Source organism: Typopeltis vanoorti, chromosome 7 (assembly GCF_054136105.1).
Source record: "Typopeltis vanoorti isolate ZY-2024b chromosome 7, IOZ_Tvanoo_1.0, whole genome shotgun sequence".
In the NCBI taxonomy this organism is placed as follows: domain Eukaryota; kingdom Metazoa; phylum Arthropoda; class Arachnida; order Uropygi; family Thelyphonidae; genus Typopeltis; species Typopeltis vanoorti.
In genome coordinates, this window is record NC_143555.1 from 131,858,989 (window position 1) to 131,877,525 (window position 18,537).

General features: G+C 36.1%; 1 protein-coding gene across 2 annotated transcripts in view; it reads right to left on the minus strand.

The window, feature by feature from the left end:
- The window catches only part of LOC150105074 (Golgi-pH regulating cation channel), a 450,265-nt gene that overhangs the window by 144,518 nt on the left and 287,210 nt on the right, over positions 1 to 18,537 (minus strand). For both annotated transcript variants that reach the window (XM_090395474.1, XM_090395473.1), the window contains exon 15: positions 9,433 to 9,512. In XM_090395474.1, coding sequence (XP_090251600.1) covers positions 9,433 to 9,512 — 80 coding nt within the window. The remainder of the gene's footprint in view (positions 1 to 9,432; positions 9,513 to 18,537) is intronic.

Sequence of the window (18,537 nt, forward strand, 5' to 3'; positions counted from 1 at the left end):
AACAAGAGAGAAGAGAGAGAAAAACAAGATTAATAGAAATTACTGCAATAAAAAAAAAGTTTAATTTGAAACACATTAAATGATGTTTACTTTGAACAATTAGAAAATAATTTTAAAGTCAAAACACAATAAACATAATTTTAGTTAAGACTATTACACTTTTTTTTATATAATCTTTGTCAAGTAGCTTTATTTTATCCTCCTACATGTTTCGCCAATTTTTCTATTGGCATCCTCAGGGAATACAAACTAGTAAGCTAAAATGAAGGTTATGAACCATCAGTTATAACTAGGTTATAACTGATGGTTCTAATTCATAGAACCATCGGAAAAGCAAACGTTATGGCTCATGACGTAATTGTTATGAAAGTTCATTTCTTTGATGTTTAATGATCTGATAAAAGTTTTCCAAATTTCTGGTAAAATTAGACCTTGATTCTTGTTTAGGTTTTCAGTTTTACGGGCAACTATAGCTGCTTCTTTAAAGTTTCTTGAATGGTAGTTATCTTCTATGTATGGCATAAGGCTCTTATCCCACTCAATGTGATGGTTAGTAGAGGCAAAGTGGCATGAAATGTCTTGTCTGTTATTTCTGACATATCCTATGTGTTCTTTCTTTCTCGTTTCAAAGCTTCTAGAGGTCTGACCTACGTAACTAATACCACATGAGCAAGGTATATTATATACTCCAGAGTACTTGTAGAATGGGTGAGGATCTTTCGGTGATCTTAAAAATTTCCGAATAGTGTTGATTGGTTTGAATGCCACTCTGATCTTATGTGGTTTTAAAAGGTTAGCTAATTTTTTGGAAATGTTGCTGACAAAAGGAATCGTAATTGTACTGATGTATTGGACGTCATCACGTTGTCGATGTGGTATATCAGTAAAGAGAATCTTGTTATAGAGTCTTTTTGGGTAACCATTTAAAGATAATTATTGAAAATTTAAAGATAATAATTAAAAATTGATGGTATTGTGGAAACTATTGATTTGGTTGAGGTAATTCATTAGTTCTTCTTTCGTATGAGATGTCATCTATAATCAGTTATAACCTAGTCTGTAACCTTCATTTTAGCTTACTAGTTTGTATTCCCTGAGGATGCCAATAGAAAAATTGGCGAAACATGTAGGAGGATAAAATAAAGCTACTTGACAAAGATTATATAAAAAAAGTGTAATAGTCTTATGAATAATTGTCAAGAAAAAATTCAACATAATTTTAGTTACTTATTTACTAGTAGAGGCCTTCCTTGTATCCATTTTCTTAGTAGGCTCCTTAAAATTAGGTGTGTAATTAGTCAAAACAGTTCTTATAAGCTCGTTACAACCTTGCCATGTGCACACTCCCTCCCTCCCGTACCATCCCATCGGTCAAAGGTTGCGGCTCTTCAAAGTCTTACCGGAATTATTTTGGCTCCAAAAGGACGCATAGTTGGCTACCCCCGGTATATAGGAAACCATATTCTTGGTTTCATCCTTTATTCAGGTGTAAGCAAACAAAATTTGCAAGTGAAATAACTTCACAACTGGGCTACGTGTATATAGAGGCTAAGGACTTCACATCGATTGCCTTGGTATCCAATAATGCAAAGCACTTATCCTTATGGACAAGTATAATGTTATGCATTATGGAAAGGGACACTACCCTGACTAGTTTCGACCTTTATTGAGGTTTCATCTGTGGGAGCCAGACCCAGAAGTGATACCAAGGTTGGGGTAATGCAGAAGTCATATTTCCATATCTTCTTTTTTCTCAGCAACTTTCAATTCACTGCTGAATGAAGGCCCCCCCCATGATCTTCCAATTTTAACAGTCTTCTGCTTCCACCATCTCTTTCCAGCCAATTTTTCTATTTCATCTGCCCATCTTGTTTTTGGGTGTCCTTGTTTTCTCTTTCCGGTTGGTATCCATCTGTTACTTTTTTTCTGGTCCATCTATTGTCTATTCCTCTAGGTGGATGTCCTGCCAATCTCCATTTGGGTGTTTTTACAATTTCTATTGCAGCCAAGACTTTTGATCTGATCCATTCCTTTCGCTTTTTATCCATTAGTGTTATTCCTAGGATGTTTCTCTCCATTTTTCTTTCCATCACCAATATTTGTTTCTCCATTTGTCCAAGTTAGTGCCCAAGTTTCTGAACCATAGGTGAACACTGGTAATACGTAGAAAGTATTTTACCTTGGGTATAATAAATGTTAAAGATACCAAGCTATTTTAAACCTGGTTTTACTCCATTTCCCAAGTAAGCAAACAGACAAACAAGTCAAGTTTGCACCTGCAAGTGTTGCAAGTCTAGCTGATCCTGCACGTAGTGCAAGACCAAGGCAACTCACGGTAAAAATAGAATAAGCTCTGATCACTAATCTTAATATTTACCCTTAATGCAAAGCACATCGCCTGGAGGAGATGTATGATGCTTTGCATTAAAGGGGCAAGGGGCCACTACCCAGACCAGTTTCGACCTTTATTGAGGTCTCATCAGTGGAAGCCAGGCTAGAAATACCGAGATTTTAGTAATACAGAGCTTATAAGTATTTTACCAGAACAAGTTACCATAAGGTGTTTTAACCTTATTAAATAAAAATCTCAGGAGGAGATATAAATGTAGAAAGTATTTTACCTTGGGTATAATAAATGTTAAAGATACCAAGCTATTTTAAACCTGGTTTTACTCCATTTCCCAAGTAAGCAAACAGACTATTACTAAAATCTTGGTATTTCTAGCCTGGCACCCACTAATGAGATCTCAATAAAGGTCGAAACCGATCTGGGTAGTGGCCCCTTGCCTTTAATGCAAAGCATCATACATCTCTGCCAGGCGATGTGCTTTGCATTAAGGGTAAATATTACAATTAGTGATCAGAGCTTATTCTATTTTTACCATGAGTTGCCTTGGTCTTGCACTATGTGCAGGATCAGCTAGACTTGCAACACTTGCAGTGTGCAAACTTGACTTGTTTGTCTGTTTGCTTACTTGGGAAATTGAGTAAAACCAGTTTTAAAATAGCTTGGTATCTTTAACATTTATTATACCCAAGGTAAAATACTTTCTACATTTATATCTCCTCCTGAGATTTTTATTTAATAAGGTTAAAACACCTTATGGTAACTTGTTCTGGTAAAATATTTATAAGCTCTGTATTACTAAAATCTTGGTATTTCTAGCCTGGCTCCCACTGATGAGACCTCGATAGGGGTCAGAACTGGTGGGGGAGGGGGGCTGGCTTTGAGAGGTTCTGCTTGGGGATAGGTTTTTGCCTGTCTCTGAGTAGGGCCACCACTGAGATTATGGCTCTGGCTGGTGGTGGGGTGAGCCTGCCACTGGGTAGAGCCCACGCTGAGAAGTTCTTCTCAGTGACAGAGTGAGTCTGTCACTGAGTGGAATAACACTGAGTTGGACGGTCTTTTTGCCACTATGGAGTGGTCTAGGGATCGTCCTAATTTTTAGAGAGGTCTTTACTTAAATACACCTAAATAAAGATCGAAACCGGTCTGGGTAGTGACCCCTTGCCTTTAATGCAAAGCATCATACATCTCCTCCAGGCAATGTGCTTTGCATTAAGGGTAAATATTAAGATTAGTGATCAGAGCTTATTCTATTTTTACCATGAGTTGCCTTGGTCTTGCACTACGTGCAGGATCAGCTAGACTTGCAACACTTGCAGGCGCAAACTTGACTTGTTTGTCTGCTTACTTGGGAAATGGAGTAAAACCAGGTTTAAAATAGCTTGGTATCTTTAACACTGGTAATATGCATTGGTTGAATACTTTACTTTTAAGGCAGGTGGGTAAGTTATTTTTGAAGATGTAGTTCAAATTCTCAATTGAATACCAGGGTAACCGTATTCTTTTTTAATTTCACTCTGTAATCAATTTTCAATGTCAAAAAGATGCCCCAAGTACATATAAGAGGAAACTATTTCTATTGGCTCATCATCAAGCTTTATTGTTTTTGTTCTTAAGTACTTATTGAACATAACTTGTTTTTTCTCTATTTATTTTAAGACCTATCTTCTTGCTTTCTATGTTTAGTATATTTATTATTTCCTGTATGTTTTGTGCTGATTCTAAAATTAATACAATATCATGTGTATCTTGAATTGGTTATTTTTTTTCACTTTTTATTGTCATGCCTTTGGAACTGCAGTTAATTTTTTGAATCATATCCTGAAGTGCTGCTGGAAAAATTTTTGAGGATAAAGGATCTCCCATACAGGAATATTGTTGCTTTCTATTTGTTATCTTATAGTTGCTATTCCATTTTTTATACTTCTTTTAACTTCCACATATAAGATAAATAAAAGATATATTTCTTTTAACTGTTCTACATATTCACTTGGTATGGACTGATTTTCTAGAGTTTCTATTATAGCATAGTTTTGATGCTATCAAAGGCTTTTTCACAGTCTATAAATGCTAAACAGAGAGGGTTTTGACATTCTTCTGTTTTTTTCCATGATTTGCCTAAGTGCATGTATATGGTCAATTATACTATATCCTTTTTGGAATCCAGTTCTGGTCTACGGGTTGTTTTAAATCCAGAACAGGTGTTATTCTGTTAGCTATTGTTTTTGTAAGTATTTTATAAATAACTGATAATAAGCTAATTGGTCTGTAATTTTTGGCTTCTTCTTTATCTCCTTTTTTTTTATTTTTTTTTATAAATTAATGTTAATATTGCATTATTCCAGATTGTAGGTATTTTCCCTTTATCAATACATAAGTTGATAAGGTTTGTTAGATGTTTTATTAATCCTTCACCAGAAATCTTTATTAACTCAGTTTGGATTTCATCTTCTCCTGGAGCTAAGTTATTGGTAGTCAAAATTATCTTCCGTATTGGAATTACTTCTAATATTCTGTATGATTTTATTTGATTCATCTTTATAAAGCTCTTTGCAAAATTCTTCCAGTCTTTTGATAATTCTTTTTGGATTTCTTGTTACTGTATCTTTCTTTTCTTTTATTGCTACTAAGTGTTTGTTTCCAATCAGGCTGCTTCTTAGAATTTTCATATTTTTGTTATTTTCTATTACCTGTTTGAATTTTCTAGTGTTATAAGCTCTGATTTCATATCTTACTTTTTTCCTCATAGTTTTGCATAATTCTGAATATTCTATTTTTGAAGTACAGCTTTTATCTTGTTTCATATCACTTTTCTTTTTCATCATGTTTATGGTTTCCTATGAAAGTTTGTTTTCTTTATTCTTTGCTAATGTACTCTTAAAATTTCCATATACTAGTAGTCAAAAGATGTCACACCTTATTACTAAAATACTCTGGATTAGAGACAGATGTAAGTTTTTTTCACTTGGTTATACTATAAATTAAAGATGGCAACAAATTATATTCTTGGCTCAATCCTTTATCTAAGTGTAAGCAACAAAGTTTGCACATAAAGTAACTTCAAGACTGGGCTACTTGCATATAGAGGCTAATGATTTCACATTGATTGCCTTGGTATCCCATAATGCAAAGCACATATCCTTATGGACAAGTATAATGCTATGCTTTATGGGAAGAGCCACTACCCAGACCAGTTTTAATGTTTATTGAGGTCTCATCAGTGGGAGCCAGAGCCAGAAGTGATACAAGGTTGTTCCATAAACAATTAGTCAAAAGGTGTCACACCTTATTATTAAAATACACCGGATTAGAGATAGCTGTTGAAAGTTTTTTTCACTTGGTTCCAAGAATATAATTTCTTGGCATCTTTAATTTATAGCATAACCAAGTGAACAAACTTTCAACAAATATAGGAAACCCACCGACACATATATTCACAAACTTTCCCATTACCCCCTTCTCAACATAAAAACAATAACTCATAGAGCTTATAACCTGTGTTCCAATGAGACCTCTCTTGCAACAGAACTCAATCATATATACTAAACTTTTCTATTTAATGGCAACAGTTCCCATAATATCAAAAAAAATAATCAATCCTTCCCTCAATCCACAACCTTCTCTTCAGAAAGATTTTAATAATGCTATCACCATCCCCTATGTCTGAGGCACATCATCAAAAAATATCCAGAATCTTAGAGAAATACAATCTTTGCACTGCTTTCAAGCCCTAATTAAAACTAGCTATCCTTATCTGCTCCACTAGCGACAAACTCCCTCCCCTCTCAGTTCCAGGTGTACATAGAGTTCCTTGTTCCTGCAAGTTGGCCTACTATGGACAGACAGAAAGATCAGCTACCATCCAAATGGAAGAACATAAAACATACATCTGCAGTCATAGCTAGGGATCATTCTAGTCTTTCAAACTATGCTTGGATACAACTCAAAATCAGTTGGAAAAAAGCCATCATACTCCATCGCTGTAAATTTAGAAGAGAAAGACTGTTTTTAGAATCTGCTGCAGCTCTTAAAAATCAGTCTGGTTTGAATAAATACGGTTACATAAAACCCAAAATATGGAAAACACTAATATTTCATGATCCCAGTTTACACCCCTAAGCTGCTGACTGGTGTTCATTGAGGGTGCCCCCACCTAATTAGGACTCTAGACTTTCATCCACATGTTTCAGTTAGTTTTGTGCTGTGTTTATGTGTGTGTGTTGCAAGTCTCATTTTGTACTCTCTGACAATGTCTCTGCAACTGACATGAAATATTGGAACCATTAAATACTATTTTTAATAATTTCTTAGTGCTGTTTCACACCGCTCAACGTTTATCATGAGACAATATATCTAACCCTTCTGTGAGATTCATTTTTAACTTATGGATCTGACAGCTAGGTTAAAAATAAAGCAACTGATCAAAAATAACTAATAATAAAATTTCTGTATACATCATTAGCTTATTAATGACTAATGGAAAGCATCTTCATCAAATTCTGAACTATGATCAGAATTTGATGAAGTTTTGTTTTGTTTGATTTGTTAGGACACAGCATGGATGAGTTATACATATAATGAATGAGCTCTTTAGCAAGTAAATCAATATGTGTAAGATTTTGTTGGCACTTGCAATTACTTGTTTATTCATGATACAATGACACTGTATATAGTGAATACCCCCACCACCACACACATATACATATCCACTGCTGTACTCCACAGGCACAAACAAACTAAACATTATTTAGCTGGAAAACGGTAAAATACCCTAAAAACTATTTCAAAACAATAGGTAATGGAAATTTTTCCAAGAATTTTCAGTGATCTTACATCTAATCCTATTCTTGAACCACAAGAAAGAATAGACTTTATTTTTGGAGTTTATTTCTTTACTTTATACACACCATGTTGCCAAAAGTGTCTGGATACTTCCAGAGTTATATAATGCATTGCTATATAAACAAAGACATGTGGGCATTAGAAATGTAGACATTTTTTGCTGTCAAGATGAATGGACAAAAAGAGTCTGTTCAAACATGGTATGATCGTAGAAGACCACAAGTTTGGTCATTTGGTTCAAGAGAGTTTTGCCATTCAAAAATCACTGCACATTCCCTGGTCTACTGTCAGCAAGGTTATCATGAAGTGGAAACGATGGGACCCCCCCCCCCCCCCCAAACTAGTACACCCAAGAAACTGACAAATCAGGATTGGCAAAATGTCAAGCATGTTATCACAGTAAATCGTCAGTCAGCCTTGGTAACCATTGTAAATGACTTCCTCATGAGCTCTTGAACAAATGCCAATGATAGAACTATTCACCAGGAGATGTTTGTCCTTGGGATTCATGGTGATGGTGTGGCTCACAAGCCCTTGATTACACCTGCCAATGTCTGGAATGGTGTGAACAACACCATCATTGTGTTGTCGATCAATGGAAGGGAGTCCTGTGGAACAATGAATCGCAGTATGATCTGGCAATCCAACAGACGTGTCTGACATGGTGAATGATACTTGCAGCATAATACAGTCACACACACACAATGTTGCCAAAAGTGTCTGGACAGCAACTGTTTGTATTTCCTATCAGTACAGGGTTGGGCCTCATTTTGCTGATATTATATTACCCTCAGAGTAAGCTCTCCACCAAGTTCTGGTAAACTGCTGCTGGAATTCGTTGCCATTCCTTTTGTAGTATGGCAGACAACTAATGAGTGTTATTTGGTCGAGTAGGTCTGGTGCACACAACCTTTGCTCTAGCTCATCCCAAAGATCTTCAGTAGGATTGCGCTCATTTCTGACTGTGAAAATTGGAGGTGGTATCATAATGATCTGGGACTGTTTTTCCTGGTTTGGAGTGGATCAATTGGTTTCAGTGTCCAGATCTTTAAACAGTGATGCCTACCCATGACATTCTGGGGAATTCAGTTCTTACCACACTGTGGCAACAGTTTGGAATAGGCCCTTTCCTGTCAGCATGATTATGTACCTGCTCATAAAGCAAGGGCCCTAATTTTGTGGTTTGAAGACATGGAGATCAAAGAACTAAACTGGCCAGCACAAAGCTATGACCGCAATCCTACTGAAGATCTTTGGGATGAGCTAGAGCAAAGGTTGTGTGCACCAGACCTACTCGACCAAATAACACTCATTAGTTGTCTGCCATACTACAAAAGGAATGGCAACGAATTCCAGCAGCAGTTTACCAGAACTTGGTGGAGAGCTTACTCTGAGGGTAATATAATATCAGCAAAATGAGGCCCAACCCTGTACTGATAGGAAATACAAACAGTTGCTGTCCAGACACTTTTGGCAACATTGTGTGTGTGACTGTATTATGCTGCTCATACCCACAAAAGGTTATTTGCAAACGTATAGTACATTTTGTACAGTGGGTGGGCTAAGGATTTTTTTTTTCTAATTTTATCAATTTTATATATATATTTTTTGTATTTTTAATTCATATTTTACACGGTCTGGAACAAACATGGAACTTTTTCATGCCACTTCAGGCTTCCAATAAGCAGGGAAGTGATTTCATAGTGGGCGATGGAAATTTATCTCCTGCCTATATGTGTGCGTGTTTTACTTCTTCATTTCTCAATTGGAGTTTATTTCCTTTCTTTTTTTTTTTTTTTTGTTAAATAGGCAAATTTTCAAAATTTTTTAAATTCATACTTGCTGAATGTGATTAAAAAAGTAAATATAAAATTTATACTAACTTTGACATCAGGCTGAGAATGGTCATAGGAGGAAAACTCCATGAGAGAAATTGATACCAATTCATACAAAACTGTGCAGAGATATTTGTGCAACTCAACAGGATCCAGTAAAACAATGGGAAATGAGTTTATCTTATTACATTGATAAACATAGCATACATTACATATAAATAAAACAAATCTCAATTTTAAGTAAGTATAGTCTCTGGGAAAAATCCCATGTTACATCCATTATAACACATTAGAATTGGATGTAGAGTGTTATATGGACATTCCTAACAGGCTATAATAGCGGTAATTATAATAATTAATTTTAATATTTGCAATTCCTATTTGAGCTGCTTCTTAAATAAAAAGGATATCCACCAACAAATAGCAGTGTCCATTACAGCTAAAGGAATTCCAGCCATTAATACCTGATTACCTGGATCATTCTTTGGCTACAAAATAAGAGAAAATCAGATTAAGTTAAGCATTTTGTTTTAAATATCAATATATATTTTACTTTACTATCCACCATCCAAAGGTTACTTTAATTTAGATTACTGTCATTCAAAATTAAGGTAATCAATATTTGCCCCTTCAGAATAATTTAATAAAAAGAACAACTTAAAATTAAATATAAAGAATGATTTCTATATTATTCAAATACATTCTGGTACAACAGCACTGATTAGTCTTCATACTGATGATGTCAAAGATTCATTTGTTAATAGCTGACACTGTTTTCATATGCTATCTCTTATAAGTGCAATTTCCATGTAATTACAAATTCTTATTGCATCACATTGATGTACAAATCATTTTGGATGCTTTACTGAACTTCTAATGTGTTATATGGATGTAAAGCATCTCATCTAAAATAAGATGCTTTACACAGATGATTTAGAAACTGCTCTTTGTATTCCACAATTTTTTAATCTATTTTTGTTAATTTAATCCTGAAGAAGCAGGCAAAAGAATATGCACAGCTATCAGAAATAAATGCATAAAAAACATGTGTGAATATACTGATTATTCTTGAAGAAAACTTCACTCAAATCAAGCAAAGCACCTGTATGTTCCCTTCCTGAAAGTATGGTCCCTTCCAGAAAATCAGAGTGCAAAGAAAACATTCTGTAATCTAGTAATCTAGTGAAAAATAAATATTAAAGAACAGCACAGTGAAATTCAAACATCAACAAAAAATCATTTGATATAACATGGTAGCTGAAATTTACTGATTTAGTAACAAACATGGGTTTCAATGGTACGATTGCAATATTCAAGTCCCACATTACCAGAACCAACATGCAGTGTCGTCTTCAGTGATCCAAAGAGCATGTACAATAAGATGTTGGAGGGTTGGAAAACTCATGGACCAACAAATCACACTACACCCTCTACTGAGCAGATGGATAGGTGTGGCAGATGCCTGGCTAGTATCTCTTACCAGAGTGATTAACCCCAACTATGAAATTTGGAGGCAGTGGTGTGATGGATGGTCATGTTTTTTTTTTTGTTTGGCCTCGGACCTCTGTTTGTTGTGCCATAAGCACTGAATGCTGAATTCACAAACATTGACTACTGAGATGGAAGTGCAGGAGTCAACTGCAAGTGCCACCTGCAGAGGATGACCACCACACTTACCAAATATGACCATAGGGTGCTACAAAGGATAACATGTAAAAAATCATCACCATTCATCAGCCGACATGTTGAATGTAGAGTTCTGGCCATCGAATGGAACATGAATCTGCATAAAAACATTCAAAACTGAGGCTCACAACATGCAGTCCATGGTAAGAGTGCAATAGGCAAGCCCTGCATTACCCGAGCCAACATGAAGTATCATCTTCAGTGGTGCAAAGAGCATGTCCATTGGGATGTGAAAGATTGGATGTCATGGAGCGATGAATCATGCTACACCCTCTACTGAGCAGATGGATGGGTGTGGCAGATGTAGCGCATAACCCCACCTATGAAATTTGGAGGTGGCAGTGCGATAGTATAGTCCTGATTTGGCCTAGGACCACTGTATGTGGTGCCACTATCATTATTCTCCACAATTTTGAACATTGCAATGCTTCTACTTTGCAGCATTTCTATGGAACGGAACTGGCCACTGTTTCTTTTAGAAAAACATTGCATTTTGTCACAAGGCTACTACTGTAACTACATGGTTTTTGGAAAAGATCTTCACCACACTTGGCTGGCCTCCACACAGCCCCGATCTCATCCCTATTGAACATTTGTGGGATGAACTGGAGCATCAGGTGAGGTCAAGGACATCTGTCCACAACAATCCAGGACCTCATTACATGCCTACAGGAAGAATGGTCCAAAATTCCCATTCATCACAGTGAAAGGAGGTCCTACATCTTATTATGAGCACAATGTCTGTTTGGTACTCACACTATGGTGCCTATTGACTTCTTTCCAAGCAGTGTATAACTAACTTCCAAAAAATGGAGACAAAAGCCTACCGACCGACTACCAACCAATTGCCATAACTTCAATCCTCTCCAAAATAATGGAGAAAGTTATTAATAGCCAACTTCTTTGCTACCTAAAAACTCAGAAGTTTATCAGCAATCACCAGTATGAATTCACCGATCCAGATTCACAACTTACTTCTTAGACTATCATACCATCACCATTGGACACGTACCATGGAAAAGTTTGGAGAAACCTGTGCTGTTGCCCTCGACATTTCCAATGCTTTCGATCTTTGGTATTTGGTGCTTGATGTTTGGTATCAAGGTCTGTTTTGCAAACTACTTTCTTTCAGTCCAGCTCTTTCTCCAGTCATTCACTGTATATCATGGTAGATAGCACCCTCTTTTCAAACTTTGCCACCAATGCAGGAGCACCTCAGGTGCTCCATTCTCTCACCTACCCTACTTTCTCTTATGCATAAATGACCTACTCTCAATCACTATAAATCCTATCCACAGCTTTGCCAATGATAGCACCCTTCACTCATCCTACTCCTTTGACAAACCATGTAATTCCCATGCATCCACTACATGATAATCTGCAACCAGTACCTTAAATACTGATCTCCATACCATCCTTCAGTGGGGCAAGATTAGTCTAGTCACCTTCAATGCTGCCAAAAGGAAGTCCTGCCTTTTCTCTCATAAAACAGATCTCAGCTCATCTTCCCTCATCTTCAGTAATACACATCACCAGACTGGCATTTACTTCCAGCACCTCATTACATGCCAACAAGAAGAATGGTGAAAATTCCCATTCATCACAGTAAAAGGAGGTCCTACATCTCTCTCTCTCTCTCTCTCTCTTGACAAACCTAAACCTCTCTTGACACAAACACATCACATGATTAGTTTCCTCAGCTTCTAAAAAACAGCTTTCAGTTTTGCTCAAGAAGCTAATTTATACCCACCTAGCTACTAATCCTATACAAATCCCAAATCCATTCATCCTTAGAATACTGTACACACATTTAAGTTGGTGCACCTAAAACTCCTGAAAAATTCTTGATGCTGTCCAGAGGAGAGCAATTCAGCTTGTAGATGACTCTTCCCCCATAGCTCACTTCAACCTGTATCTCAGAGATGCAATGTTTCAGTTCTATATCTCATCTACAGGTATTTTCATGGACAATGCTCCAGTGAATTGGCAAATATTATTCCTCCACTTGCTATTATATACATTATACATATAATTTCATTTTCCTTTATAACATTATGCATAAATGAATAATAGTGGAGATAATGTGCACTCATGTCTCATACTTGATTTAATGCAAAGACACCTTCCTATACCACCCTCACTTCTAACTTCTGATTTACAACTCAAATACAGCAATACCTTGTATAGCATGGGTTTAGCTATATCATGGTTTATAATTTTTAACAATTTAAATATTTTTTAAATAGTAGTATGGTACTGTGAAGTGCATTACCAATATTCTGACTCTACTAAAACAGTACCATAGTGATTGAGCATACCAAACAGCTGTACCAATGCACATTTTAGTATTATTTCAGTTTTGGTTAGCAGTTGTGGTTGCTCTACAATTTACCATATTTTTCGGACCATGAGATGCACCTTTTTACATAGAAAAATTGACTGAAAATTGGGGTGCATCTTATGGTCCGAAGGTAACATTAAAATACGAATCTTTACACTGTACCAAAGCTGTTAGCGAAGTTCAATTACTGGTGCAATATGTTAATAAAATTAGTAAGTATGCCACTGAAGGTAGGTACCTAAGTTATCTCGCTGCGTGTGGATGAATCACCGATTTAGAGCGTCATTAGTGTGTAAACATATGTGCTTTTGTACGGTTTATTTGAATTATTTTTTACAAGTCGTTAAAATTAGAAAAAATGAGTGTAAAACAAAAAAGACTTTCATATAACGTGAGTTATAAATTAAATGTGATAAATTATACAAAACAATATGGAAACAGAGCAGCAGAAAGACATTTTGGTCCACCACCAACAGAAAAAATGGTTCGTGAGTGGAGAAAACAAGAGGAACAATTAAAACTGCTATGTAAACACAAGAAAACATTCCGTTCGCACCTAAAAAAAATGGCCAGAATTAGAAGTACAAATGAAAAATTGGGTAACAAATCATTGAAACATGGGAACATCTGTTTCTACGAAAATGATAATTTTTGAAGCGAAACGATGGACAACTGCTAATGAAATTTTAGATTTCACTGGATCACTGTCTTGGTGCTTTAGATTTATGAAAAGACACGGGTTATGCATGCGCACTAAAACCACTCTAGCCCCAAAAATGCCTGCTGACTATGAAGCTAAAATTATAGAATTCCATAGATTTTTCCTATCAGCAAGAAGGAAATTTAATTTTAAGCTTAATCAAATTGTGAACACAGATGAGGTGTCTCTAACTTTTGGTGGTCCTTCAAATCGGACAGTAGATTCAAAAGGCACCAAATCAATAGTGATCAAAACAACAGGTCACGAAAAAACTCACTACACTGTAGTTTTAGCTTGTTGTGCGGATGGAACAAAACTATCCCCCATGTTAATCTTCAAGAGAAAAACGTTACCAAGAGATGAAATTCCTCGTGGAATTATTATCCATGTTCAAGATAAAAAGCTGGATGGATGAAACAGGAATGAAATTATGGATACAAAAGATATGGGCAAAACATCCAGGTGCACTGTTTAAAAAGCCTGCGATGTTAGTGTGGGATCAATTCAGAGTGCATAAAACAGAATCAACAAAGAAGCTTCTAAAAGAAATGAATACAGAATTAGCTGTCATTCCTGGAGACCTTACAAGTCAATTACAACCTTTGGATGGCTCTATTAATAAACCATTCAAAAATTTCAGAAGTATGTACCCAGGTGAAAAATTCATGGGAAGCTGTGAAAGAAGAGACAATTATAAAGTCATTTAAGAAATGCGGGATAAGTAATGCGATGGATGGTACCAAAGATGACGCAGTTTTTGAAGGGAGTGACAACAATAGTTCACACGAAAGTAATACGAACAGTGACATTACTGAGAATGAAGATGAACTGAATATTGCTAATACAAATGATTGTAACAATAAATAAAAATGAAGTAAGAATTTGTAAATATCTTTATATAATAAAATTTTTTTTCCTAAAAATCGTCTCATAAATTTGGGGTGCGTCTTATCGTCCGAAAAATACAGTATTTATTTTTTTTAAACTATTACATATGATTACATACACAATAATGAGTGGGTAAAGGAAATGCAATGAAGCTTGTGAACTTAATGTAATTGGTTAACGCTCGAACAAAAACTTGAAATTATAAAGTACCATCAAGAAGGAGCATCGTATGTTAAAAGAGCAGGTAACAAAGAAATGAATCTGTCACAAGTATGTACACTAATTAAGAAGAAAGATCAAATGAAAAAACATGGAATAGCCACAGCATTTTATATGACAAAAGTGGTCATCAAACATGATGAAACAAGTTTGGCATGCATCGCAAAATGCCATTCGATGTTACAAAGACATGCATATAGAGAAAATGAAGGAAAAAAAACCTATGCAAACTATATTGTTTAAATACAATTTTTTAAAATAAAAATTCGTATTCAGTTATCAATAATAAAAAGTTGTACTATTTTTTTATTTAATTCTTCTTGTCTATATGCATTAATTATTATTTCTGGCAAGCATGCAGTACACAAATGAGGCATAATTCTTCTTTTTTCCTTCTTCACCAATACTATAATTACTTGAAATGCATCACTCTATAACACATTATAATGATGTTTTAAACAGCGCTGTTTTGCACGGCACAGAACTTTTTTTTGGTACCTATTGACCATGCTATGTAAGGTATTACTGTATAGAATATGTACTGCTTGATATCATGGTTGGTATCCAATGTACACCATATAAAGGTAATTTAGCAGCTTTTCCTAAAATATAAACTTAAATAAAAAATTGCTGTTACACTTTCATGATTTCTCAACTATTTGTCTTAAAGTGAAAACTGATCCTAACAATCTTTATTTGTCTGGAACCCCACTTATTCTTCTCCAAGTTTCCCTTTCACAATTTTTCTTGACCACTTCCTAAGTATGTTTACATAATTAATGTAAACATAATTACATAATACCTGGAATGCACTGTAAAGAAATTCATTGTAATTCTCACATTTATTTTTCTTCAACCCTCCCTTTATGTTGGATTTATCAACACTCTATTCCAATCAGTTGGAATTTGGTCTTCTAGGATTACTGGATTATGAAGTGCATTAACTGTAAAACTTTATACATCCATATTTGAGTACTTCTGATTTAATATCATCTACTCCAGCTACCTTTGACCTCCAGTGTGAATATGTACTCTGCATTCCTCATGAACATCTATCTCTATTCTTCATGTCCCATTTATCATCACTGATTCCTTTTGCAGCACTCTTTCTTGCCTGATAAAATTTAATTGAATGAATAAAGCACAAAGAAATAATTAAACAGCAGGCTTAATCTTTCCAACATTTCATGTCTGCTATAGAGACTTCAGAACAATATTAAAAATGTAATAACACAACATTAAGTAGAAGAAATTGGACTATTTTAAGCCAGAAGTCCTGTGAGGGGTGCCCTGTATAGGTGTTATTGGCTAGTTAGCTGTTGGGTGGGAGACCTAAGAATTAGAGTTTCCCAAATCTTAGGAAGTTTAGCACAACCACATTTACTTAGAGATTAGGCTGTTTTTTTAATATCTACTGCTGATTTTCTAAAAAGAATCTTTTACGTATGTATTTCCTGTGATGAAGCATAGTAGTTTTTCCCCATCTGATCCTGTGCAAAGTATGTCCGAGGCATGATCAGCTATACCTCACTGACTACCGTTAAGGCAGTGGATGTATTTCTTGTTCACCAAAACAGATGTTGGCAGATCTCCCTGTCTGACCATAATATAATAAGTTACAAGTTATAAGTTCCCTCTCTGTTCTGGGTGTTTACAAGGTAAACACCCGGAACAGAGAGGGAAGTGAAACTTTAGAAGAGCAGGGAAGGGAAGACAGATTCAAATGAAGTTAGAAAGCAGTGAAGAGATTATATTTCTTTAAAGAAATATATATATACACTATCTACCAAAAATTGTCCGAGCACTTTAGCAATTTACTTGAACCCTAATATCAGGTATGTCCACCTTTGGCTTTGATCACCTCCTGCATCCTTTATGAGAGACTTTCCACCAATGTGAGAAAAAAATCAGGTAGAATTTGTCTCCATTCCTTCATTAAAGCAGCACAGAGTTCAGCGACAGATCGAGGACATGTTGCTCTGGACCTCAATCGCCGCTCCAATTTGTTCCACAGGTGCTCAATGGGGTAGAGGTCAGGACTCTGCACAGGCCAGGGCAGTCATTTAACATCCATCTCTTCATACCATTCCATAACAATTGCAGCTTTGTGGCATGGGACTTTGTCATCTTGATAGTAACACAGGTCCATTCCATAAAAAATCCACAGTGTAAGCACCTGATTATCCAGAATATCAAGGTGCCTTCATGGAACCGTGGACAACGACCAGTGGTCCCACTCCAAACCAGCTGAATGCACACCACACCATTACTCCTCCAACACCAAACTTTACTGTGGGTACACTGTGGTAAGAAGCATTCACCATGCTACCTCCACACACTGCCATCAGAGTGAAAACAGGTGAACCTTGATTCATCACTGCAGCATACCATTTCCACAGGTCAATAGTTCACATGCTCTTTGCACCAGGCCAGACAAGCTGCCTTGTTTGTTGTGATGTTCGGCTTGTGTGCTACTGCTCTTCCATGGAAACCCAGTAAATGGAATTATGCTCACCATGGTGTTACTGGTGCTCTGGAACTCATCACGAATGGTCTGTGCCAATTGTATCTGGTTTTTGCATGCCACTCATTTTAACGGGTGGCAAGCAAAAGTCATTTTAGGTAGCTGTCCTGGGTGTTTTTCTGCACTAGTGATGCCAGAACATCTCCATTTGCTGATCACATTGCCAACTGTTGATTCTGGATGCTCCGATTGAGCAGCAATAGCACATATAGAAAGGCCACTGATGTCACAGCCCACGATGACACCTCTCTTGAATTCACTTAGTTCACGTCATGTTGCCATATCACCTGTATTCAATGACTACGATGAAATACTGCTTCATACTATCTATACACTGGTTTTTTATGTTATTAAGAAATCTGCAATGTTCCATAACTTCAATAACAGAGATGTCTGAACAATTGGTAGTGTGTGTGTGGAGAGAGAGAGATGAGGGGTGGGGAAATGGTGGGAAAGTTCATATGTGTGTGTGTGACACATAGACATACATAAACTTTCCCACCATTCTCCACCCTCCTTCTCAACAATATGGTATCATCAAAACCGTTGTCAACAGTGCCTTCAATTACTGTTCTACCCAGGCTTTCCTTACAGCTGAAGTCTCCTTTATTCTCCAGCATATCCTCTCCAATGGTTATAATACCAAGAAGATCAACAAATTAGCTGTTTCTCCCATCTCCTCACATCCCTCTCGACATATAGACTAAAATAATGCTATTACTATTCTCTGTCTGAGGCACCTCAGAAAAAATAAACAGAACTTTAAAGAAATAAACTGCTTTCAAACTTCATTTGAAGTTGCCCTTATATGCTCTCTTAAAGATCCACTCCCTCCACTCTCTGTTCCAGGTGTTTACAAAATTCCTTGTTCTTGCAAATTATCTTATTATGGTCAACCTGGGAGATCTGCCAACATTCACCTATAAGAACACAAGAAATAGGTCCACTGCCCCAACTATGGTCAGTCATGTCTAGCTGACCATACCTTGGATATCCTGTACAGGATCAGATGGAAAAAACTATATTTTCATCAAGCAAATACAAACTTGAAAAACTATTTCTGAATCGGCAAGAGATGTTAAAACCAACCTGATCTAAATTATGAGTGTAAATCAGCACTTAAGCCTAAATACATGTTCACTCTTCCCTCCATTT